We start from the raw sequence: 27,222 nt of genomic DNA on the forward strand, positions 1-27,222 counted from the left end.
ACCTGAGGAAGGTGATTTAGTCTTTGAAATCTTGCCACAAATTTATTAAATTAGTCCAATAAAAAAGGTATCACCTTATTTTCCTTTCTTTCTTTTTCTATTTATTACCTTTAAAGTGGTATAACACGGCGACCCATTACTTTATCCAAGCAGTAATTAGTGAATTTTTCTTACCTGCTGATTGAGAAAAGCCGCTATAGAAGGCTCTGTCATGAAGGCAGGCTGTGCAACCAAACGGCAACACATACTGCCATAAAGAGGCAGCCGAAAGGAAGAAATCTCTGCAACAAAAATGTTCATTTAGCTAAGATAATGAAGACAGATAATCTATATATAATCTGCAAGATATTTTCTTTAATATGACTTTCAGCCTAAGTAATGTCTTCCATTAGCTCTGCAAACAGAAAATCATTGTTTTATGCAAACAGTCTGAAGATCTGAATTTTATATTAAACACAAATATTTTCTGTTTATCCTTGCTTTACATATTTTTGATCATTAATGGAGCAAAATGAAGGATATTTATACTGTGCAAGCAAATCATATGTTGAAATCCTCTCTTATATAGACAGCGCAGAAGGACAGTAGGGAAAGCATGGTCAAGGCAAGTTAAAAACCCTCAGAACAGCTTAGTCAGGAAGGCCCAGTGAAGAGAAGAGAAGCCCTCCACCCTATGCCTCAGAAGCTCTACTCAGACAGTCGCAGTGACCACGGACCCTGAAGCAGGACCCGAAACTCTGGCCACAGTTGGCCGTGGATAGCAACGAGACTGTATGACTGCAAAGAAAAGTTTCACTCACAGAACTGTGATTAAGAGTGGTTAAAACCTAGCATTGATTGAATAAATTATAAAACACTGGAAGTTTTTATGCCAATAATGTGAGTACTCTGTAAGTGTACGACAGTGTGACTGCGAAGTTCAGAGTTACGTCACGATACGTGAGGCTTTTCCTCCAGTTTTAAAAAGATCATAACATGCTGATTATATAAGAAAGGATTTTTACATATTTTTGGACATGATCAGTCTCTCTCAAAACAAGACATGACAGATATTCCTGACATTTCTGCAGAAAAGAGAAATGGATTGCAACTACGTTCATTTATAGATCACCCACAGTGAATAACCATCAGATACACACCTGCCTATATTTACTTTAAGAACCAGATAGTGTGCATAGTGTAGTTACCCTAAAAATCAGACCTATAGTCTCCAGATTTCATATTATATAAGGATCATTTTGATATGTTACTTAGATGGTATATTGGAAATGGCCCTCCAAGTCCGACTTCGGACATTTTGCGAAAAACGTCCAAAATCCGAATAGGAAAGGTCATTTTCGAAAGAGAAAAACGTCTTATCTTTTGTTTTTGAAAATACGGTTCCGAACAACATTTTGTGATTTGAACATTTTGGTTTTTTTGATCCATTTTCGGGAAAAAAAAAAAAGTACAAGTGCAAAACGCACAAAATCAAGCCATTGGGATGTAGGAAGAGCCAGCATTTTTAGTAGACTGGTCCCTCTGACGTCCCAGGACAGCAATAGGGCACCCTAGGGAGCACTGCAGTGGACTTCATAAACTGCTCCCAGGAACACATCTCACCATTGCTCCCTTACTTCGTCTGCTGAGCCCGCCAAAACCCACTACCCCCAACTGTACACCACTACCATAGCCCTTACAGGTGAAGGGGGCACCTATATGTGGGTACAGTGGGTTTCAGGCGAGTTTTGGCGGGCTCACAGCTTCCACCACAAGTGTAACAGGTAAGGGGAGGTAGGAGCCTGGGTTCACCTGTCTGCAGTGCACTGCACCCAACACTAGACTACTCCAGGGACCTGCATGCTGTTCTAATGAACCTGATTATAACATCTGAGGCTGGCATAGAGGTTGGTAAGTAATGTTTTTCATCACATTTTGGTGGGGAGGGAGGGGGTTACTGACCACTGGGGGAGTAAGGGGAGGTCATTCCTGATTCCCTCCAGTGGTTATCTGGTTATTTAGGGCACATTTTTGTGCCTTATTCGTAATAAAAAGAGGTCTAGCTCAAAACGTCGTTTTAGTCCTGGACGGATTTGTTTTGTTCCATTATGGCTGAAAAACGTCTAAGTCTTAGGAACACCCAAGTTCCACCCTGAACATGCCCCTGGCACTCCCCCTGGAGATTTGGATGAACTTCTGGCAGACTTCAGAGAAAAACGTTTAAAAATAGGTTTGGACATTTTTGTGAGAAAAACGTCCAAATGCAGACATGTCAATTTTTGGACGTTTTTCTCTTTTGAAAATGAGCCCGATACTGTCCTTAAGGACAGAACCCATGTAGCACTTGTGCTCAGTCACTTTCAAAACCAAATGGTGGGACGTTTAATGTGAGCAAGTGCAAGGTGATGCATGTGGGAAAAAAGAACCTGAATTATAGCTACGTCATGCAAGGTTCCACGTTAGGAGTTACAGACCAAGAAAGGGATCTGGGTGTCGTCGTCGATAATACACTGAAACCTTCTGCTCAGTGTGCTGCTGTGGCTAGGAAAGCAAATAGAATGTTGGGTATTATTAGGAAAGGTATGGAAAACAGGTGTGAGGATGTTATAATGCCGTTATATCGCTCCATGGTGTGACCGCACCTTGAGTATTGTGTTCAATTCTGGTCGCCGCATCTCAAGAAAGATATAATGGAATTAGAAAAGGTGCAGCGAAGGGTGACCAAAATGATAGCGAGGATGGGACGACTTTCCTATGAAGAAAGACTAAGGAGGCTAGGGCTTTTCAGCTTGGAGAAGAGATGGCTGAGGGGAGACATGATAGAGGTATATAAAATAATGAGTGGAACAGGTGGATGTGAAGCGTCTGTTCACGCTTTCCAAAAAATACTAGGACTAGGGGGCATGCGATGAAACAGCGAATGCTACATACCTGTAGAAGGTATTCTCCGAGGACAGCAGGCTGATTGTTCTCACTGATGGGTGACGTCCACGGCAGCCCCTCCAATCGGAAACTTCACTAGCAAAGACCTTTGCTAGTCCTCGCGCGCACCGGCTTGTGTTCGTCAGTCCCATATGTAGCAAGACAAAGACAAGGGAAGACACAACTCCAAAGGGGAGGCGGGCGGGTTTGTGAGAACAATCAGCCTGCTGTCCTTGGAGAATACCTTCTACAGGTATGTAGCATTCGCTTTCTCCGAGGACAAGCAGGCTGCTTGTTCTCACTGATGGGGTATCCCTAGCCCCAGGCTCACTCAAAACAACAACCATGGTCAATTGGGCCTCGCAACGGCGAGGACATAACTGAGATTCACCTAACAACTTATCCAACTAACTGAGAGTGTAGCCTGGAACAGAATAAACATGGGCCTAGGGGGGTGGAGTTGGATTCTAAAACCCAAACAGATTCTGAAGCACTGACTGCCCGAACCGACTGTCGCGTCGGGTATCCTGCTGCAGGCAGTAATGAGATGTGAATGTGTGGACAGATGACCACGTCGCAGCTTTGCAAATCTCTTCAATAGTGGCTGACTTCAAGTGGGCTACCGACGCTGCCATGGCTCTAACATTATGAGCCGTGACATGACCCTCAAGAGTCAGCCCAGCCTGGGCGTAAGTGAAGGAAATGCAATCTGCTAGCCAATTGGATATGGTGCGTTTCCCCACAGCCACTCCCCTCATGTTGGGATCAAAAGAAACAAACAATTGGGCGGACTGTCTGTTGGGCTGTGTCCGCTCCAGATAGAAGGCCAATGCTCTCTTGCAGTCCAATGTGTGCAGCTGACGTTCAGCAGGGCAGAAATGAGGACGGGGAAAGAATGTTGGCAAGACAATTGACTGGTTCAGATGGAACTCCGACACAACCTTTGGCAAGAACTTAGGGTGAGTGCGGAGGACTACTCTGTTATGATGAATTTGGTAGTAAGGGGCCTGGGCTACCAGGGCCTGAAGCTCACTGACTCTACGAGCTGAAGTAACTGCCACCAAGAAAATGACCTTCCAGGTCAAGTACTTCAGATGGCAGGAGTTCAGTGGCTCAAAAGGAGGTTTCATCAGCTGGGTGAGAACGACATTGAGATCCCATGACACTGTAGGAGGTTTGACAGGGGGCTTTGACAAAAGCAAACCTCTCATGAAGCAAACAACTAAAGGCTGTCCTGAGATTGGCTTACCTTCCACACGGTAATGGTATGCACTGATTGCACTAAGGTGAACCCTTACAGAGTTGGTCTTGAGACCAGACTCAGACAAGTGCAGAAGGTATTCAAGCAGGGTCTGTGAGGACAAGAGCGAGGATCTAGGGCCTTGCTGTCACACCAGACGGCAAACCTCCTCCATAGAAAGAAGTAACTCCTCTTAGTGGAATCTTTCCTGGAAGCAAGCAAGATACGGGAGACACCCTCTGACAGACCCAAAGAGGCAAAGTCTACGCTCTCAACATCCAGGCCGTGAGAGCCAGGGACCGGAGGTTGGGATGCAGAAGCACCCCTTCGTCCTGTGTGATGAGGGTTGGAAAACACTCCAATCTCCATGGTTCTTCGGAGGACAACTCCAGAAGAAGAGGGAACCAGATCTGACGCGGCCAAAAAGGAGCAATCAGAATCATGGTGCCTCGGTCTTGCTTGAGTTTCAACAAAGTCTTCCCCACCAGAGGTATGGGAGGATAAGCATACAGCAGACCTTCCCCCCAGTACAGGAGGAAGACATCCGATGCCAGTCTGCCGGGGGCCTGAAGCCTGGAACAGAACTGAGGGACTTTGTGGTTGGCTCGAGATGCAAAGAGATCTACCAAGGGGGTGCCCCACACCTGGAAGATCTGGCGCTCTACTCTGGAGTTAAGCGACCACTCGTGAGGTTGCATAATCCTGCTCAACCCGTCGGCCAGACTGTTGTTTAAGCCTGCCAGGTATGTGGCTTGGAGCACCATGCCGTGATGGCGAGCCCAGAGCCACATGCTGACGGCTTCCTGACACAGGGGGCGAGATCCGGTGCCCCCCTGCTTGTTGATGTAATACATGGCAACCTGGTTGTCTGTCTGAATTTGGATAATTTGGTGGGACAGCCGATCTCTGAAAGCCTTCAGAGCGTTCCAGACCGCTCGTAACTCCAGAAGATTGATCTGCAGATCGCGTTCCTGGACGGACCAGCTTCCCTGGGTGTGAAGCCCATCAACATGAGCTCCCTACCCCAGGAGAGAAGCATCCTTAGTCAGCACTTTTTGTGGCTGAGGAATTTGGAAAGGGCGTCCCAGAGTCAAATTGGACCAAATCATCCACCAATACAGGGATTTGAGAAAACTCGTGGACAGGTGGATCACATCTTCTAGATCCCCAGCAGCCTGAAACCACTGGGAAGCTAGGGTCCATTGAGCAGATCTCATGTGAAGGCGGGCCATGGGAGTCACATGAACTGTGGAGGCCATGTGGCCCAGCAATCTCAACATCTGCCGAGCTGTGATCTGCTAAAACGCCCGCACCCGAGAGACGAGGGACAACAAGTTGTTGGCTCTCGCCTCTGGGAGATAGGTACAAGCCGTCCGAGAATCCAGAAGAGCTCCTATGAATTCGAGTCTCTGCACTGGGAGAAGATGGGACTTTGGATAATTTATCACAAACCCCAGTAGCTCCAGGAGGCGAATAGTCATCTGCATGGACTGTAGAGCTCCTGCCTCGGATGTGTTCTTCACCAGCCAATCGTCGAGATATGGGAACACGTGCACCCCCAGCCTGCGAAGCGCCACTGCTACTACAGCCAAAGGGTAGCACACAGTACTGGAAGTGACGTGTGCCCAGCTGAATCGCAGATACTGTCTGTGAGCTGGCAGTATCGGGATGTGCGTGTAGGCGTCCTTCAAGTCCAGAGAGCATAGCCAATCGTTTTCCTGAATCATGAGGAGAAGGGTGGCTAGTGAAAGCATCCTGAACTTTTCCTTGACCAGATATTTGTTCAGGGCCCTTAGGTCTAAGATGGGACGCATCCCCCCCTGTTTTCTTTTCCACAAGGAAGTACCTGGAATAGAATCCCAGCCCTTCTTGCCCGGATGGCACGGGCTCGACCGCATTGGTGCTGAGAAGGGCGGAGAGTTCCTCTGCAAGTACCTGCTTGTGCTGGAAGCTGTAAGACTGAGCTCCTGGTGAACAATTTGGAGGTTTGGAGGCGAAATTGAGGGTGTATCCTTGCCGGACTATTTGGAGAACCCACTGATCGGAGGTTATGAGAGGCCACCGATCGCCCGGCACTGACACGTGGATGTCGGCTATGCTCTGCTGGAGCCAGTCAAAAGCTCGTCCCTTGCTTTTGCTGGGGAGCCGAGGGGCCTTGCTGAGGCGCACAGTGCTGACGAGAGCGAGCGCGCTGGGGCTTAGCCTGGGCCGCAGGCTGTCGAGGAGGAGGACTGTACCTACGCTTACCAGAAGAGTAGGGAACAGTCTTCCTTCCCCCATAAAAACGTCTACCTGTAGAAGCTGAAGGCTGCCGGCGGGAGAACTTGTTGAAAGCAGTATCCCGCTGGTGGAGCTGCTCTACCACCTGTTCGACCTTCTCTCCAAAAATATTGTCCGCACAGCAAGGCGAGTCCGCAATCCGCTGCTGGATCCTATTCTCCAGGTCAGAGGCACGCAGCCATGAGAGTCTGCGCATCACCACATCTTGAGCAGCGGCCCTGGACGCAACATCAAAGGTGTCATACACCTCTTTGGCCAGGAATTTTCTGCACGCCTTCAGCTGCCTGACCACCTCCTGAAATGGCTTGGCTTGCTCAGGAGGGAGCTTGTCCACCATGCCCGCCAACTGCCGCACATTGTTCCGCATGTGGATGCTCGTGTAGAGCTGGTAAGACTGAATTTTGGCCACGAGCATAGAGAAATGGTAGGCCTTCCTCCCAAAGGAGTCTAAGGTTCTAGAGTCTTTGCCCGGGGGCGCCGAAGCATGCTCTCTAAAACTCTTAGCCTTCTTTAGGGCCAAATCCACAACTCCAGAGTCGTGAGGCAACTGAGTGCGCATCAGCTCTGGGTCCCCATGGATCCGGTACTGGGACTCGATCTTCTTGGGAATGTGGGGATTACTTAAAGGCTTGGTCCAGTTCGCCAGCAATGTCTTTTTTAGGACATGATGCATGGGTACTGTGGACGCTTCCTTAGGTGGAGAAGGATAGTCCAGGAACTCAAACATTTTAGCCCTGGGCTCGTCCTCCACAACCACCGGGAAGGGGATGGCCGTAGACATCTCCCGGACAAAGGCCGCAAAAGACAGACTCTCGGGAGGAGAAAGCTGCCTTTCAGGGGAGGGAGCGGGATCCGAAGGAAGGCCATCAGACTCCTCGTCAGAGAAATATCTGATGTCCTCCTCCTCCTCCCATGAGGCCTCACCATCGGTATCAGACACAAGTTCACGAACCTGTGTCTGAAGCCGTGCCCGGCTCGACACCGTGGAACCACGGCCACGGTGGGAGCGTCGAGAGGTAGACTCCCTCGCCCACACAGGCGAAGCTCCCTCCGCCGACGTTGTCGGGGAGCCTTCCTGGGAGGCGACCGCAGTCGGTACCACAAGCGGCACCAATGTCGGAGACCTCACCCCGGGCAAGGGGCCAGCCGGCGCCTCACTCGACGGTACCGGTGGCGCAAGCACCCCTGGTACCGGAGGGGAAGGGCGCAACAGCTCTCCCAGGATCTCTGGGAGAACGGCCTGGAGACTCTCGTGCAGGGCGGCTGTAGAGAAAGACATGGAAGCCGATGCAGGAGTCGAAGTCAGAGTCTGTTCCGGGCGTGGAGGCTGTTCCGGGCTGTCCAAGGTGGAGCGCATCGACACCTCCTGAACAGAGGGTGAGCGGTCCTCCCGGTGCCGATGCCTACTGGGTGCCGACTCCCTCGGCGACCCAGAGCTCTCGGTACCGACGCGGGAAGGAGACCGGTGTCGATGCTTCTTTGACTTTTTCAAACGAAGCATGTCACCGGAGCTTCCCGGTACAGACGATGGGCTGTACCGCAGGAGCCCTCAGGGTAGGGGGAGACCCACCCGAAGGCTCACCGCCACCAGCAAGGGAATGGACAGCCCTCACCTGCACTCCAGACAAAGCACCACCGTCCGACGACATCAGCACTAGTGGAGGTCCCGGTACCACCGACGCCGACGCAGCCTTCCGATGTCTCGGCCCCGACGATGCAGAGGGTCGATGCCTCGATGCAATCGATACAGTCGCGGCCGAGGGCAGAGGTCTTGACGCCGTCGACGCACTCGATACTCCCGGTGCCGACGAAGAGCCCGAGAACAAAACGTTCCACTGGGCCAATCTCGCTACCTGAGTCCTTTTCTGTAAAAGGGCGCAAAGACTACAGGCCTGCGAGCGGTGCCCAGCCCCCAGACACTGAAGACACGACGCGTGCCTATCAGTGAGCGAGATTACCCGGGCGCACTGGGTGCACTTCTTGAAGCCACTGGGAGACTTCGATGACATGGGCGGAAAAATCACGCCGGCGAAATCAAAACTCGCAATTGCGGTAAGGCACCAAAAAGAGGGGGAGAAAAAAACTCGACCCGAGGCCTCAAAGGGGCCTACCCCGAAAACGAAAGAAAACTTATCGGGGCCAAAAACTAGAAATACGGGGAAGGGAAAAAGACCGAAAGGTCCTTCTCCGAAATCCCTTTTTTTTTTTTTTGAAAGCGAAAAAGTCAAAGACGCGCGAGGGTCAACTTAAGGGGCGCGAACGGCGCAAACATGACCGTATCGAGCGCGGACAAAACAAGACTGACGAACACGAGCCGGTTCGGGCGAAAAGACAGCCGCGCATGCGCGGGGCACATGGGCGCGCGAGGACTAGCAAAGGCCTTTGCTAGTGAAGTTTCCGATTGGAGGGGCTGCCGTGGACGTCACCCATCAGTGAGAACAAGCAGCCTGCTTGTCCTCGGAGAATACAGTTTAGTAAATTTAAAACAAATCGGAGAAAAATTTTCTTCACCCAACGCGTAATTAAATTCTGGAATTCGTTGCCGGAGAACGTGGTGAAGGCGGTTAGCTTGGCGGAGTTTAAAAGGGGGTTAGACGGTTTCCTAAAGTACGTCCATAAATCACTACTAAATGGACTTGGGAAAAATCCACAATTTCAGGAACAACATGTATGGAATGTTTGTACGTTTGGGAAGCTTGCCAGGTGCCCTTGGCCTGGATTGGCCGCTGTCATGGACAGGATGCTGGGCTCGATGGACCCTTGGTCTTTTCCCAGTGTGGAATTACTGGGACGTCCTGGTGAAGGGGCGGGGAAACCCGTATTATCGAAACAAGATGGGCGCCCATCTTTCGTTTCGATAATACAGTCGTCGACGCCCAAATCTTGACATTTAGGTCGTCCTTAGAGATGGTCGTCCTTAGACTTGGTCGTTTCTGATTTTCGGCGATAATGGAAACTAAGGACGCCCATCTCAGAAACGACCAAATGCAAGCCCTTTGGTTGTGGGAGGAGCCAGCATTCGTAGTGCACTGGTCCCCCTCACATGCCAGGACACCAACCGGGCACCCTAGGGAGCACTGCAGTGGACTTCAGAAAAAGCTCCCAGGTATTTAGCTCCCTTACCTTGGGTGCTGAGCCCCCCAAAACCCACAACTATACACCACTACCATAGCCCTTATGGGTGAAGGGGGGCACCTACATGTGGGTACAGTGGGTTTGTGGTGGGTTTTGGAGGGCTCACATTTACCACCACAAGTGTAACAGGTAGTGGGGGGGATAGGCCTGGGTCCGCCTGCCTGAAGTGCACTGCACCCACTAAAACTGCTCCAGGGACCTGAATACTGCTGCGATGTACCTGAGTATGACATTTGAGGCTGGCACAAAATATTTTTACAGTTCTTTTTTGAGGGTAGGGGTGGGTGGGGGTTAGTGACCATTGGGGGAGTAAAGGGAGGACATCTGGTCAGTTTGGGCAACTTTTTGTGCCTTGGTCGTAAGAAAAATTGGACCAGGTAAAGTCATCCAAATGCTCTTCACGGACACCCTATTTTTCCATGGGTCGAGGACACCCATGTGTTAGGCACGCCCAAGTCCCGCCTTCGCTACACCTCCGACACTCCCCCGGGAACTTTGGTTGTCCCCGCGACGGAAGGCAGTTGGGGACGCCCAAAATCGGCTTTCGATTATGCCGATTTGGGCGACCCTGTGAGAAGGACGCCCATCTTCCGATTTGTTTCGAAAGATGGGCGTCCTCTTTCGAAAATAAGCCTGCAAGTGTGTCAGCATAAGGCCTTGTCAGTGAGGGGAGAATTTATGTCTAAATGAGGTCAGCAGCAGAGCACAAGCTGCAAACTGCTGAATGCAGCTCCCCCTGCAAACATATAGATTAACAGAAGTGTGAGGCCAGGGGAGTATGCCTTAGTTACCTGCTGCTCTATAGAAAAAAAAATCCTTTAAAAAAATACTACATTGTCTCAGGAACATAGAAATAAAGGATGACCTTTGGAAAAATTAATCCTTTAGCAAATGCTTGTCCATATAGACTGAAGTACACTCAGCCCATAAGACAATATTCAAGGATTGTTAATGAAAGGGTCATATATATTGCTTACAACTGGTGAAACCCCAATAGAGCAACAAAAAATAATCCTAAAACCCCCAAGACAAACATGCATTCATATGCGAGACAAATTCTCACGAGAAAATGTCCATATCCTCATCAAATGAAAACCAAAATAGCAATATACTTTATTACTCTCTGAAGATTTGCATTTTGTGGCCCCTCTTAACTAGTTGTAGTCACCGAAGAGATTCTCTGCTTCCAGCTACAAAAGGGAACATTCTTCCAATAGAACATGCCATCATTCAAATGAGGCCAGTGAATTGCGTTTTCTAGATAAAGCCCTCCCCCCCGCCCCGAAACCTTATTTTGGCCCCAAATAAGGCCAATATCAAGGGAAGAATCTTTTTCAAGCTAGTATTGTCAATGGCTCACATGTATGCAGTGGCTATTGAATTATATCATTTTTTTTAACACAATGGAGATTTATAGTTTAGTTTACCCGGGTCCATTCTATACCACTTTCTGTAATGCATGCACAACCCTCCCCCCCCCCCCCCCCACCCCTACCTGAAATCATGGCTTGACTACTGCAATGAAGGTCAAAGCAGTTATCCACTCCGCTCTGGAGCCAGCTCTGACAGAGTATGCACTGCCAGCTCCAATCCTCAACCATACCTGGCAGAATGTGTGCTCAAGCCTAAATTTGTTGAGACCCTGAAAAGCAGACAGCACTCAGATCAAGACTGATTTGTAGCAGATAAGCACCACCATGACCTTTTCACATAACAGCCTTGTCAGTCAAGTTAAAGGGTGGCCACGGGCGGGCCGGGGGAGCAGTGGCACAGAATCCACAGCTCTAAAAGCTGTTTGAGGACAAGTGCAAGGGATGACCAGCAAAGACCCTGCCTAACATCTTTCATAGCACTCCCAGGATTAGCCACAACTCTAATAGGAAAGAACCATCAGTCCAGGAGTCCTAATACTAATGTTGCTGCACCAATCTAGACATGTACTGTTTTGCTGAAGACCAGGAAATACTGGCAAGTTCTTCTGCTGGACTGGTCTATATAGGGAAGTACTATCAGTGAAAAAGTTTGTTCTCCGTCTACATCTTCTGGTAGGGAAGTATTAACCCACACATCTGGAAATGATCTGGGAAAAATAGGAAAAGTCTCTAACAATAACAATAAGGTCTCATAAGCTGGATATACTTGTTTTGCTCAGATATTTTTATTTCTAAATACCTACTTAGTCATTCTAATCAGTAGGAAACTGAGTAGATTCAAGTATAGCTTTTGCTATTCCCTTATATCGATTCTAGTAACACATGTAAAGTAAGAGTATAGAATTGCCTAAAAAGTGGATCCAAAAAGACATTTAACAAAAAGAGTGGTCATAGCAAGAGGTACAGTACTTTCATCCTAAAAATGTATAATATTAAAATATATTTGCACAAAAAGATCTAGAAAAAATATCCATGAAGAAAAAAGCCCAAAACACTGCTTTACAACACACATTGAGGCATCTTACAAGAACCAAAACAGACTATTACTTCTATTCAGAGCTCCTAGAATAAAAAGATCATGTGATGCATGGTTTTGTTAAATAAAGCTAAAATCTATATTAACTTAACACATCTGCAGATGCCTTAAAACCTGAAAAATGAAGTACTATAAAAAGCCATTATTTAGGGCATGAAAGAAAAATACAAGTTTAAGAATCAATCTCAACATCCATAGAAAGTACAGAATATGACATTTTGAAAACAGAAATTTAGACAAGGCTGCAGCAGTTCCATTGTAACAATGCTTCATATCAAAGATTCTTAGTCTGTGGAAAATAAGGACTATGCAAGACATTTTACTAATGTTTTCCACCTCAGAAATCTGTATCATAAAGACTTACCACTGCCTGTAATGATGAGATTGTGGGTTGTGAAAGCGTCCCCAGCAGAGTCCAATGTCAGTGTGATGTGTGCCAACAAACTGTATTTTACACCACTAGTTTGGAACACAAAGAATGTGAAATATGTTTGTCTTTTGAAGTTTTAAAAGTTAACAAAGAACTTACATGGACTCATATGAAAGACTGGTCTTTTAATATAGTCTGTGAACATGAACCTTTTTAGATAATTCTGCATGTTAGAACATTATTCAGAATTTAAGAGATCTTAATCTTACAAAGCAAAACAAATCTGAAAAGGTGTATTGAACAAGAGGTACATGGTAATTAATGAGGACTGTTTTCTCCCCATAGCAGCACAAGAATGGTTACAAATTTACAAGATGTGGGTGATTAGAAAAATCCTTACAGAGCAAAAAAAGAAGGTAAAATTAGTTCTTACCTGATAATTTTCTTTCCATTACTCCCAACAGATCAATCCAGAGACTTGTGGGTTATGTCCCTCTACCAGCAGGTGGAGATAGAGAGAACTTCAGAGGTTTACTATATGTGGTCATGTGAAGTCACCTTAACGTCAGTATTGTCGATACCAAAGCAGTGGAAAACGAAAGAGGAAGTCCTCTCCTGCCTGCATAAAGCCCATGTAAGCTCCTCAACCACTCCTGCGGAAGGGTAACGGGTTTCCTTTATGTTTTGATTTGGTTTTTTTTGTAGCCAAAAATCAAATGAAGAAATCTGATGAAACTGAGGCAACTAGAAGAAAACACTTAACCCAGAACAACAAAGGGCGGGCCTCTGGATTGATCTGTTGGGTCTAATGGAAAGAAAATTATCAGGTAAGAACTAATTTTACCTTCCATAGCGTCCCACAAGTCAATCCAGAGACTTGTGGGATGTACCAAAGCAGTTCTCAAGTGGGGCGGGGTACAACCTCAGCAGACTGGAGCAATGATCCACAGGCCGTGGTTACATGCACTGCCACGTCAAATCTGGAATGCCAAGCGCTGCCACGCCAAGCCTGCAAAGCCTGGCAAAGGAAGGACAGCAGATCAAGTGGGTGATCTGCAAAAGCCATCCACGGAAGGACAGAGGACCAAGTGGCCGAACTGCAAAGGGCAGCCACGAAAGCCAGACAGGACATGGAAAAGGAAGTCAACTGCGCTCTGGAAGAAAGTGCTGCCACCAGCAACAGGAGAGACTGTCCCATACAGAGGCTAGCTGAAGAAATTGCCTCTCTCAGCCAACGGCCATTGCAGCACTTGAAGCCAGAGGCCAGCTGAAGAAATTGCCTCTCTGAGCCAACGGCCACTGCAGCACTTGAAGCCAGATTCTCTTTCTTGCGACTAGCCAGACGACAACATGAGGGTATGCCAGGAGGCATTTCTGCTCAGCAGGTCAGGAATCTGATGATCCTACCGCAGTGTGGGTGTTTCGTAAGAAGTCGCCACCTTCCTATATACCTAAGGCTCTCCAGGTTCTGAATATGTCTGCTTCTGATCCTGCCACCACTACATCTGCTAATCTTAAAATGGTGAGCACTAGAAGACCGCTACAGTCTTTAGCAGTGCATAAGGCTATGTAGGAAGCCACTTCTGCTCAGTGAGTCATCCCAGGCACTGCCCCACTATGCAGAGACGTAGTTAGGTGGGGTGCAAGGGGAGCAGCTGCTCCCCTAAAAGAATTTTGAATAAAATGGCACTTATGCAGAACAGCTCTTCAGCTTCACACTGACGCCTATTCTACAAAAGGTCTGCTCCTCCTGACATCAAAACCGCTATGCCCACATCTGCCAATCTAAAAATGGCTAGCCTTCTTATGGTTCCTTCCTATGGTCCCGAGCAAAGCAAGAAGCAAAGAATTGACCAACGGAACTCGCTGGCTACTTCCAAATAGTATAGGAGTATATGGGGGCTCATTTTCAAAGCACTTAGACTTACAAAGTTCCATAGTAATTAAAACTTGGAACAGAGAGCTCCAAGGAACCATTATCCCCCTGAACCCAGTGATCCACTGAACTGGTCGATATCGACCAGCAACGGAGTCAACGAACTGTGGCCCAGTGAATCGATCTGACTGCCCATAACGACGTGAAATAGCCCAAATCGGCTCGAGAAATAGTGGAGGGAAGGAGAAAGGAAGCCTAGAGTGTTCCACGTGCTGCACTCGCGACTGTAAGATGGCCGCCGAATAAACAATCATAGGAGAAACTGGCTCTGTGTCCGTGACCTTCCCGGAGATTAGCAGTGGACCAGCCATGATTGGACAGGTAGACGCTGCGGAGCCTTGGGAGCTAAGTCCCGGTCGCCCAAGCCGCAAATATCCTGGGATTACCCTCAAACGAGGCCCACTGTTATCCAGCCGCAATTACCCCGAAGAAAAGCCACGACCACCCCAAATCAGAGCCGCATTGCCACCCAGCCTCAGCGTCCACCCGACTACGCCTACCTCTAGCGACATCGATCAGCAGCCAACTGCGTCCATCTCACCGCACCAGATCTAACAGGACACAATCCCTGAGTCTCTCGAGTCCACAACTCCGCATTTGAGCCTACCACGTGGCTCGGAGTGTCTCCGAGGTTCAGTGCGACTGGCGACAGAAAGAGATACGGACATTGAGTACACCACCTTTTTTACCACACCTTTGGCGCTGCTGTGCGTGGACCAACTGTCCGGACGTCCACTAGAGTGATAACGCATAACACATCTAACAGCTAACGTTGCATCGTCTGCAACCTCTACTCCATTCCTGCCTGTATCCTTTGCCCCAGCCTGCTCGTCTGCTCCAACCGGCATCATCTGTTCCTGCCTGCAGCCCCAGCCTGCATCATTTGTTCCTGCCTGCATCCTCTGCCCCTGCCTGCATCATCCGTTCCTGCCTGCATCCTCTGCCCCAGCCTGCATTGTCCATTCCTGCCTGCGTCCTCTGCCCCAGCCTGCATAGTCTGCTCCATCCCACATCATCTGTTGTTGTCTATGTCCTCTGCCCCAGCCCGCATCATCTGTTCCTGTCTGCGTCCTCTGCCCCAGCCTGCATCATCTGTTCCTGCCTGCGTCCTCTGCCCCAGCGTGCATCATCTGTTCCTGCCTGCGTCCTCTGCCCCAGCCTGCATCATCTGTTCCTGCCTGCGTCCTCTGCCCCAGCCTGCATCATCTGTTCCTGCCTGCACCCTCTGATCCAGCCTACATCATCTGTTCCTGCCTGCGTCCTCTGCCCCAGCCTGCATCATCTGTTCCCGTCTGCGTCCTCTGCCCCAGCCTGCATCATCTGTTCCTGCCTGCACCCTCTGATCCAGCCTACATCATCTGTTCCTGCCTGCACCCTCTGATCCTGCATCACCTGTTCCTCTGCGTCCTCTGCCCCATCCTGCATCATCTGCTCCAGCCTAATCTCCAGTCCTACAGCCTTGGCTCCTTTATTCCGGCCTTCAGCCTCGGCTCCAGCTGCCTCACCTTGTTTGTGACTGTTAACTAACGCCTGGGTCTGCCTGATTCTATACATATGGCTCCATTTCACATTCTCCTCCTAGTTCTGTCCCCTTCCAATCTACTCATCCACCCGAAACCACTATGCATTACAGTTATGCATTGCCCTTTCATTCATTATACTACCTCACCATCTCTCTTGTCCTCTTCCTCCCTCCTTGCTTTCTGCCTTCAACATTTCATCCCTTCCATTTTACCTTCCCCATTCTATCTGAACTCATCTCACCTTCGTCACCTTCATCGCCACTCTTCTCCTACTCTCCTCTGTACTCTCTTACTCCTTCTTCTCTCTGCCGGAGACATCAATCCTAATCCTGGTCCCCCCCACCAACCCACATCCTATTTGTACAGGTCACACTGTGACCTCTCTAATCTCATCTCTATTCCTCTCCTCCCCCCTCTTCTCTGCCCTTCTCATGCGCCCTATGGAATGCCCACTCCATCTGCAACAAACTTCCCTATATCCATGACCTTTTTATCACTCAAAGCCTCCATCTGCTCGCAATAACTGAAACTTGGCTCTGCCCTGATGACTCTGCTTCAGTCGCAGCTCTCTCTTCTCCCATACTCCTCGCCCTATTGGCCGCGGTGGTGGTGTTGGTCTATTACTCTCGCCCTCTTCCAAATTTCAATCTCTTCCGCCACCTCAGTCTCTCTGTTTTTCTTCCTTTGAAGTCCACTTCGTCCGCCTATTCATTCCTTTGCCTCTTAGGACAGCAGTTATTTATCGTCCCCCTGATAAATCCCTCTCATCCTTTCTGAGCGACTTTGACGCATGGCTTTCCTTCTTTCTTGATCCTTCCTCCCCCTCCCTCATCCTTGGCGACTTTAACATTCATGTTAATGATCCCTCCAACTCTTACGTCTCTCAGTTCCTGACCTTAACATCCTCCTTCAATCTTCAACTATGCTCCACTTCCCCTACCCACCAAAATGGTCACTGTCTTGATCTTATCTTCTCCTATAACTGCTCTCCCTCCAATTCCTCTACCTCAAATCTTCCCCTTTCTGACCATCATCTAATATCCTTCATACTTAAACTTCCTCCCGCCTAATCCCGTCCAATCTTAACCAATCTATCTAAGAATCTCCAAGCCATTAACCCCACTACCCTATCCTCCAATGTCTCGAACCTCTTCTCTACTACTACACCATCCAAATCTGTCAATGATGCCGTCTCTTCCTACAATACTATTCTATCCTCTGCCTTAGACACTCTTGCACCTCTCATGCCCCGTCCTATAAGACGTACCAAACCCCTGCCCTGGCTAACCCCTAAAATTCGCTACCTACGTTCCTGTACCCGTTCCGCCAAACGCCTCAGGGCTGAAATCTCGTACCCTTGCTGACTTCTCACACTTCAAATTCATGTTGACCTCCTTCCAATCTGCTCTCTTACTTGCCAAACAGGACTACTACATCCAGCTGACTAATTCTCTCGTCTCAAACCCTCGACTTCTCTTCGCCACACTAAACTCTCTCCTCAAAGTGCCTCCACCCCCAACTCCACCCTCACTTTCTCCCCAGACCCTAGCTGAGTTCTTCCACAACAAGGTTCAGAAGATAAACCTCGAATTCTCTACCAAACTACCCCCCACCTCTCCCTCCCCTTGTCCATCCCCTTGTCCGTTCCCCTATTTCTTCAACCCCTCCGTCCTTTCCCTCCATTCCTGAGATCACTAATGAAGAAACATCACATCTTCTCTCCTCAAAATGAACTACCTGTTCCTCTGATCCCATTCCTACCCACCTTCTTAACACCATCTCTCCTACTCTCACCCCTTTATCTGTCATATCCTCAATCTCTCTCTTTCCACTGCGACCGTTCCTGATGCCGTCAAACATGCTGTGATCACACCGCTCCTGAAGAAGCCTTCACTTGACCCTACCTGTCTTTCCAACTATCGACCCATCTCCCTCATCCCCTTCCTTTCCAAGTTACTTGAACACGCCGTTCACCACCACTGTCTTGACTTTCTCTCATCTCATGCTGTTCTTGACCCACTCCAATCTGGCTTTCGCCCCCTTTCATTCAATTGAAACTGCACTTACAAAAGTTTCCAATGACCTGTTCCTGGCCAAATCCAAAGGTCTCTATTCTATTCTCATCCTTCTCGATCTATCTGCCGCTTTTGACACTGTTGATCACAGCCTACTCCTTGACATGCTGTCTTCATTTGGATTCCAGGGCTCTGTTCTTTCCTGGTTCTCCTCCTACCTCTCGCTTCGCACCTTTAGTGTACACTCTGGTGGATCCTCTTCCACTTCTATCCCTCTACCTATCGGTGTACCTCAGGGTTCTATTCTCGGTCCTCTCCTGTTCTCCATCTATACTTCTTCCCTTCGCTCTCTATCATCATCCCATGGCTTTCAATACCATCTCTATGCTGATGACTCCCAAATCTACCTCTCTACCCTTGAAATCTCAACCAGCATCCAGACCAATGTCTCAGCCTGCCTATCTGATATTGCTGCCTGGATGTCTCAACGACATCTGAAACTTAACATGGCCAAAACCGAGCTTCTTATCTTTCCCCCTAAACCTACCTCTCCTCTCCCCCCTTTCTCTATTTCGGTGGATGGCACTCTCATTCTCCCTGTCTCATTAGCTCGTAACCTTGGGGTCATCTTTGACACCTCTCTCTCCTTCTCTGCCCACATTCAGCAGATTGCCAAAACCTGTCGTTTCTTTCTCTATAACATCCACAAAATCCATCCCTACATCTCTGAGCCCTCTACCAGAACCCTTATCCACAATCTTATCACCTCTCGTCTTCATTATTGTAACCTACTTCTCACCGGCCTCCCTCTTAGCCATCTCTCTCCTCTTCAATCAATCCAAAACTCTGCTGCACAACTCATTTTCCGCCAGTCGCTAAGCCCACATTAACCCTCTCCTTAAGTCACTTCACTGGCTCCCTATCCGTTTCCGTATTCAATTCAAACTTCTCCTATTGACCTATAAGTGCATTCACTCTGCCGCTCCCCAGTACTTCTCCACACTTGTCTCCCCCTACGTCCCCTCTCGAGTACTCCGTTCTGTAGATAAATCTCTCTTATCTGTCCCTTTCTCCTCTACTGCTAATTCAAGACTCCGTTCCTTTTATCTCGCTCCACCTCACGCCTGGAATAGACTTCCCGAGTCTATACGTCTAGCCCATTTTTGGCCGTTTTCATGTCCAAACTCAAAACCCACCTCTTTACCACTGCATTTGACTCCTAACTCACTTGCCCTGTCCTTTATCCTCACCTCTTTATTCCCTACCCTTAATTGTTCTGTCTATTTACCTGTCTTATCTAGATTGTAAGCTCTTTGAGAAGGGACTGTCTTTTGCGTATGGTGTACAGCGCTGCGTATGCTTTGTAGCGCTATAGAAATGATAAGTAGTAGTAAGTCTAATTGCTTTGAAAATACACCTCAGGGTGAACATCCAAGAAGCGGGAAGAGAAAAGGGTGGAAAGGGATGGAAGGCAGAAACCACCATAAGCAGAAAAAACAGTACTGTGTGCCCGTCACCAGTATAAATCCAGAGGATCTCTAACGGATGAAGTTGAGAGTTCCAAGAACCTGCCTGGACTGGCTTGCTAAAGAAATCTAGGCTGCCCAGGACGATAGCCCTGGTGTCATAAAGATAAGGGTGAGCCTGACCCAACTGAAAAGAACTTGTAGACATGTCCTCAAGAAGACGTTGGATCTATAAGTCACCCAGGTCTTCCACCAACTTCATGGAGTCCTCAAACAATAGTTGCCCTGAAAAGTGAGCTGAACCAGCCATCGTTAAAAGCTGCATTCACCACTGAGCAGCGCAACCACATCAAATTGCAGGCTGTGACTACCAAAAACGTCTGTTTGACGCCCAAAACATAGAAGAAAACTGGCAAATAAGCTGGCCTCGACTCTACATCTGGCAAGTGAAGAGGCGGTTGACTGTCTGCCTTCTGGAAGGGATCCGAAATCTGTTGCCGCCAGCTATGGCACAGCCTAGCAGCCTACAAGCTGCAGATAGCCACCTTCTGGGAGGCAGAACTGAAATATCAGCAGAAAGCTGTGTTGAAATCACCCATTGAGACTAAGCTGGCTTGAAGGGAACCATAGAGATTGGGACCAAAGCAGAGAAGGAACCCCTGAAGTGGTCTGATACGGACTAAGACCCATGGGGGAATGTCCAAAAAAGAGAACCTTATGCCCATAACTTGAACCTATTCCCATATCCTGGACCTGGTACAGAAAGTAAAACCTGACTTGGGTTGGCACCTGTTGCTGAGGAGCAAAGGAAAGAAAGGACTTCCCAAGCCTATGTGGAACAGCATTCCCCGATAAGCCAAGATTTGTGAGGGAAACAACTGACTCTTGGTGACAATGATTACCAATCCTATGGACTGAAGACGAGTAGGTATCTTGGATGAAATTTGCAGGGTCTCTTCATAGAGAGAGTCACAAATCAGCCAGTCATGAGGTATGGATGAACCTGCAATCCATCCTCACAAAGGAAAGCTGCCACCATGACCTTGCAAAAATGTCCTCAGCAACATGGAAAGGCTGAATGACATGGTCATAAATCGCTAAGATCCCTCTGCAGCAAGAAGCACTGGGAATATGAAAGTAAGTTTCCTTGAGGTCCAGGGAGGCTAGAAACTCTCCCCACCAGACAGAACTATTACACACTGCAAGGTTCCCATTGGGAAAAGCTGAACCGTAAACACCCTAGACTCTTATGATGTCCAAACTCAGTTGGAAGGAAGCTCCCTGGTTGGAACTACAAAGCAAAGGGAACAACTTCCCATTCCCCAATTGCAACTGGGGACAGACTCGACTGCCTAAAGGAAGAAACGTTGGTAAGGTGGCAAGAACTGCCTGACAGTGTTTGAGCTTGCATATAGACTCAAGAAAAATCTGTAGTGAAGTCCAGATTGTAACTGTGCAACAGAAAAACTAAGACACATCTGAGCTGAGGTAATCTTGGTCCACTCCTCCTGAAACCAGTACAGGAGTCCTGCCTGAGGAGTGAACTGAGACTCCATCATTGGAAGATGCAGCAGGCATAGGTTGACCTGGAGTTGAAACAGAGCTCATTCTACCAGCAGCCAGGTGGCTTGTCGAAGTGGAAGTGGAAATCCTGAAAGTAGTTTTCCTGGCCCCACAAAACCTACGACAAAACGAAGCAGATTAAAAATCATCCTTAAACTCTTCCCCTGGCAATCTCCGAGACTTGGAAGTCCCTCAGGTCTTTACCCAACTGCCCTAGATCTTCTCCAGTCCCAAGATTACTTAGGCAGGTTGTCAAATGTGACTTGGAAGCCACATCAGTACTCTGATGCCTAAGCCAATGCTAATTTCTTGCAGATAGGGACAAGAATTGGCTGGTGTGATTTGCACTATAACTGCTGCGCATTGGAGCTAACAAGTGCGGATGAGAACCAGAGACAGATGGCGTAGCAGAATATGGCTGTTGCACCATTGCGCACTACAGATAGCAAGCTGCAGAGGGTCGTGAAGCAGCACCCTTAGTGCTCTGTGCTTACTTTCAGCTGATTGCAACAACTATTAAGCTACCTCTACACTGAAGTAGCTCCTGAACCACTCCTCATGAAATGTAGGTACCCCCATACCATAGAAGCAATTAGAGGTACCAGGTACGCTGCAGATACCGGGGTAGCTGAGGCTAGTATGCAAAGGTGTGGCCAGTATCAGTGTGCAAAGAGAGAGAGAAGGGCAATCTTTAGTACTGTAGAGTTCTGATAACTGTTCCAATCATGTAAGAACTACTTGGCCAGGCAAGCAATAAGAGAGAATGAAATAAAATATGCCCCACTGGAAACCTAGCTGAGCCCACAGTTTCTAATAGGATGGATAAAACCAGCCTTGAACCTGTAAAAAGACCAGCCACCTTCCTGAATAAAACTAGTTTGATGTAAACAGTATACCCACCAGGGCAGCACAGAGGGTGCAGGATTACCATGGAAACCAAGAGAAACCTGAGAGGCTGCACTAGCCTCAAAATGTAACATTTCTCACAGAAACATGGGAGTCAACAGCCCTAAGCCTGACTAACTAAACAAACTGTACTGCCATGCTCTGAGAAAGGGGAAGAGGGAAAGCGTGAAAAACCTAGAGTAGGATCCCTAATCCTGATCCCTTTCTCCCTTCCATTAATGATGTACACACACCCTGAACCTCCTCAAGGAGGTTCCAGAAATATTCTTAGTGGAAATCACCTAGTGAAGCACAGGCATCTCTATCAGAAGACTTTCCAAGCTGCAGCTTAAGGCTCTCGCTGCCACGGAACAGCTGCAGGGGACTAATGGGTCTCTGACCTCGCCCCTGGAAAGCTGTGGGAAACTCAAAGCTGTGGGAGACCCAAGGACTCCCACAGGAGTTTGCAAACCTCCCCAGGCCTCCTTTCTTAGATGCCCTTAAATAACAAATGTGAAGAAACTGGGAGTGATCCACACCAGTTCCCCAGTCACATTTCTGAAAAGCCTACATATAAAACTGCCTGAATTGCAAGCAAATCAGGACCCAGGGGAGCGCTGGGGCTTCAGCATTGCCATGTGGAGTGGCAAGAAAAATGGCGCCATCAAGCGCGCACGCACACCCAAGAAAACAACTGCCCTGCACCCACCAAAATGAGCTGGGAGGGAAGGAGCACACCGCTCCACGGAGTTGGAGTGGATCTCTGTCACGGGAAACTGCAACAGCCTAGTGGCTCCCACACTGGGAGCCACTTTTGCTCTACCCACTGGCGCAAATAGGATAATTTTTATTTAATTGTTACATTTGTATCCCACATTTTCCCACCTATTTGTAGGCTCAATGTGGCTTACATTGTACTGTAGAGGAGTTAACCATCTCCGGTAGCGGAACAAATACAAGGAGTTGATGTGGTCAGATAAGGTTTGTGTGTTAAGATACACATTGGGGAATTGTAGAGAGGAAGAGTTATGCATAGTCCATCACAAACCGTGGTTTGTGTTGCAGGGTTCAGACACCTAAGTTGGGTCGATGGGGTATGCCCCCTTGAACAGGTTGGCTTTCAGCGACTTCCGCAAGTCCAGGTGGTCGCACACCGTCTTCATGGCCTCTAGTAGTGCGCACTCCACAGTCGCGCGCCTATGTAGGAGAAACTGGATGCATAAGCCAATCTGCACTTGAGTCCCCCGCAGCCCGGGCAGTGGAGATCCAGGTATGTTCGTGATGATCGGATCGTGTTTCCTGTTGGTAGGTCCATGAGGTCAGTCATGTATTCCGGGGCTTCGCCGCAAATGATCCTATGGGCCAGGGTGCAGACCTCGAAAGCAACATGCTCCTTGATTGGCAGCCAGTGCAGTCTCTCTCGGAGGGATCTGGCGCCCTTGAATCGCGCTGTTCCAATTATAAGCCTGGCCGCTATGCCCCAACCGTTCCGGTCTCTCCACGAGTTGTTCCCCGCATCCCACGCACACTCTACTGCAGCAGTCTGCATGGCTCAGCACCAATGACTGCATCATGCTACGAAACGGTTTCCCTCGGGAAGAATAGTTTCACGTGCCTGAATGGTTTCACGCTACCTCAGAACAACACCGACATTGAAAACTTCCTTAATGAATTGGACCCAACCATTGGAGAATACCCGGCAGATCGGACCTGGTAAAACTTCGCCCTCCTTACCGTCAAAACAGTTACCCAGGCGATTAGTAGGTTTTCCAACACTCACTGTAAACTAGATATCTGTCCCAGCTACCTAATGAAATCCGTCCCTGACCGCTTCATAGCAGACCTCACATTCCACCTAAATTAAATGCGTCAGCAAGGCCTCTTCCCTAAGGAAAATGGCAATATTCTACTCACCCCAATACCAAAAGACATCAAGAAAAAAGCAAACGAAATCACTAACTACCGTCCAGTAGCATCTATCCCGTTGGTGGTCAAACTGATAGAAAGCATGGTAACCAAACAACTTACAGATTACATAAACAAATTCTCAATATTACACGAATCAGTCAGGCTTTCTCCCCCTCCACAGCATGGAAACAGTATTACTCACTCTTCTAGCCAAATTCAAGCAGGAAATAGCAACAGGTAAAAACATCCTTCTAGCTCAACAAGAACAGTCCTGAGACTGTGACTTGGAAGCAGCCATTAGGCCTGACCATGCTATGAGGTTGTGGACAGTAGAGCAGGAAGCTAGGCCAGAGGGGGACAGGAGGTCTGTCAGCATGACCTACTACCTGCTGAAGGTAGAGAAAAATACTGGATTGTTTCAGGGAGCATCTCACTTATGCTGGTGATGTCACTGGCAGAATTCAGTTTTCTTTACCTCCGCCTACTAGTAGGAAGGGATAAGGAAAAATTAGATCTTACCTGCTAATTTGCTTTCCTTTAGTCCCTCCGGACCGGACCAGGATTGGACTGATGGGTTGTGCTCGCCTACCAGCAGGTGGAGACTGAGAAAAACTCTGACTCTAGAGAGCCAATAGGAGCCCTGGCCATGTAACCTTAGCCTCAGTATTTGAATAACAAAGAAAGAAAGAAAGAAAGAAAGAAAGAAAGAAAGAAAAGAAAGAAAGAAAGAAAGAAAGAAAGAAAGAAAGACCTTCTGTGCCGTATGGAATCCTAGCAGCCACAAAGCACTCGGCAATGCCAAGTATCAGAGCTCACCAGCAACTCTCACCCGAGAAGTGGTATGGCTCGATTTGTATTACAGCTCACCAGCAACTCTAACCAGAGAAGTGGTATGGCTCACTTGTACTATAGCTCACCAGCAACTCTCACCAGAGAAGTGGTATGGCTCACTTGTAATATAGCTCACAGCAACTCTCACCAGAGAAGTGGTATGGCTCACTTGTAATATAGCTCACCAGCAACTCTCACCAGAGAAGTGGTATGGCTCACTTGTAATATAGCTCACCAGCAACTCTCCCCAGAGAAGTGGTATGGCTCACTTGTAATATAGCTCACCAGCAACTCTCCCCAGAGAAGTGGTATGGCTCACTTGTAATATAGCTCACCAGCAACTCTCCCCAGAGAAGTGGTATGGCTCACTTAAGATTTTATATATATTCCATCAACTGAGCTCACCAGCAACTCTCACCAGAAAAGTCATATTTAAGGTTTTATAGATATTCCAGCAACTGAGCTCAGCAACAACTGTCACCAGAGAAGTGGTATGGCGTATTTAAGGTCTTATATATAGATTCCAGCAACTGAGCTCACCAGCAACCACCAGAGAAGTGGTATGGACCACATAAAGTTTTGTATATATATAGTATTGTTCCACGAATCGTAAAGGAATGAATACACTTCCTACTTAATAAAAGAAGCTAAGGAGTTGAGAGAACATGGGAGGGGCCTGGGCCGGTCCGGAGGGACTAAAAGAAAGCAAATTAGCAGGTAAGATCTAATTTCTCCTTTCTTAGCGTCCCTCCAGACTGGACCAGGATTGGACTGATGGGAAGTACCAAAGCAGTAATCTGAAGGGAGGGACCCTATGAAAACTGCATAGGCCACCTGGCGACAACTACCATGTAGTGTGTCCCAATGAGCAAAATAAAATGAAACTAGGACTAAGTTGCCACCTTACCAATGTGCACCGAGAGCACCAAAAATCGCTGTAGTAAGAATAGAGCCCGCTTCTGAAGTTGTGGAATATTTTGTAATACGCTGTGGAACTGCCCTCTCAGTGAGAAGAGAAATAGAAATTCTCATTTCCTTGATCCATCGAGATATAACGGGTTAGAAACAATCAAACCCTTACGCCTACTGGCTAGAAGGACAAAACCAATAAGAAAAAAACGATTGGGAAAGGTGAAAACTCTAAACTACAGCAGACCGAAAAGAAGTTACCAACCGTAGAAGTATTGCACACATAGATCTACTTGCTGCAATGGCTACTAGGAAACACTGCTTGAAGAGGAAAACTTTATAGAAAAAGTTATGGCTACTAGAAAACAGTGGTTTAAGAGAAAGACCTTAAAGAAAAAACAATGGCTACTAGAAAACAGAGCTTTAAGAGGAAAAACCTTAAAGGACACCAGAAGAAAAAACAGCCCAAAAAAAGGACCTACGAGAGCTGAAAGATTAAGATTGTGATTTGTAGAGGATTTCGGCCTGTCGGGCGAAGGAGACTAAGAACCTTAAAGTAAATGAGAACTTCCAAAAAGACGAGGCTGTATCGGACCTCAGAAACAGGAAAAAAAACTGCAATCTGCAGGAGAAGAGAAAAGAGAGTAATCCTTTATGAAAACCAACAAAAAATGAACTGTCGCATAGAAAGAACTACTGAAGCAGAGCCAAAACCGATGACCAAATAAAGCCTGATATGGAAGAAAGATGGAATTTTTCTTTTTCTTTTAAATATAAGACAACACCTAGTGAGTTGACGGAAGAAACGCATATAGAAGGTTGAAAAACCCCTGCTGAACGATGGCATCTATCCCTGTCAAGACTGCTGCTGAACGGAAGAAGCAAGAAATGTTTGTGAGCCTGAAGGCAAAAAAAGAGATAGCCCTGAAGTGTCACAGTGAGGAAGTAAGACTGAAAAGATGAGAGTCCAATCACCTGAATGCAGGGTGAGACAACTAAGAAAAAATGACTACAAACTCAAGAGTATACTCTTAACTCCTCCTTGGCGGATGACATAACTCATTGCCATGGCAAAGACCAACATAGCTCTCTCCGCCTTGTTTGTCAGTAGGGAAAACAAAATTCACCCGAAGGTAAACGAATTGCTGTGGCCCCCAGAAAAAAATATATACAAACCAGCTTCTGCCAAAAAGTGTACTGCACGAAGCATCCCTATGACGGAACTAAGGTTCTTGAGATAAGTCGATGACACTTAAATAGCGCGATTGATGACCCTGAGATTCTCAATAGGATGAAGGAAAATTCCTTCTTGGGAACTAGAAAGTAAAATTGCATTCTGCAGAATAGAGCAAGGAAATGGCCGAAGGCCCAAGGTCACTAAGAAAAATATGAACTGGGATGTTTGCAGAGGAGACAAAAGACTCTGCGCCAACCTGACTAAACAAAGAGAAAATTAGAGATATCTGATGAGAGATCAAATGAGAGGCCTGGCTACAATCACCACCCAACCTACAGACTGTAAGAAATGCAACACCCGGTGCGTGACCTCAGAACTCTGCTGATAAGACTTTCTCCAATTAGGCAGTCGTCTAGGTAAGGATGAAATGACCCTGAGAGCGCGATGAACATCCTCTTAGATCTATAATAGAACGGAAGAGAGAGTACTGCTGAAAATGACAGGTTAATGCATAAGCAAAAAACTAGCCATTCTCTGGGTCCTGAGGAGAAGAGGAAGGGTGACCAAGGACACCAGTTAAATAGGGCTACAAACCCCAGCCCTAGCTCTGTGGC

At 47.7% G+C, this 27,222-nt stretch overlaps 1 protein-coding gene across 1 annotated transcript in view; it reads right to left on the reverse strand.

The window, feature by feature from the left end:
* The window catches only part of RTKN2 (rhotekin 2), a 233,684-nt gene that overhangs the window by 99,439 nt on the left and 107,023 nt on the right, over nucleotides 1–27,222 (reverse strand). The window contains exons 8-9 of the mRNA XM_030203115.1: nucleotides 12,390–12,484; nucleotides 175–281 (exon numbers count right to left, since the gene is read on the reverse strand). Coding sequence (XP_030058975.1) covers nucleotides 175–281; nucleotides 12,390–12,484 — 202 coding nt within the window. The remainder of the gene's footprint in view (nucleotides 1–174; nucleotides 282–12,389; nucleotides 12,485–27,222) is intronic.

This window comes from Microcaecilia unicolor, chromosome 5, assembly GCF_901765095.1.
Source record: "Microcaecilia unicolor chromosome 5, aMicUni1.1, whole genome shotgun sequence".
NCBI lineage: Eukaryota > Metazoa > Chordata > Amphibia > Gymnophiona > Siphonopidae > Microcaecilia > Microcaecilia unicolor.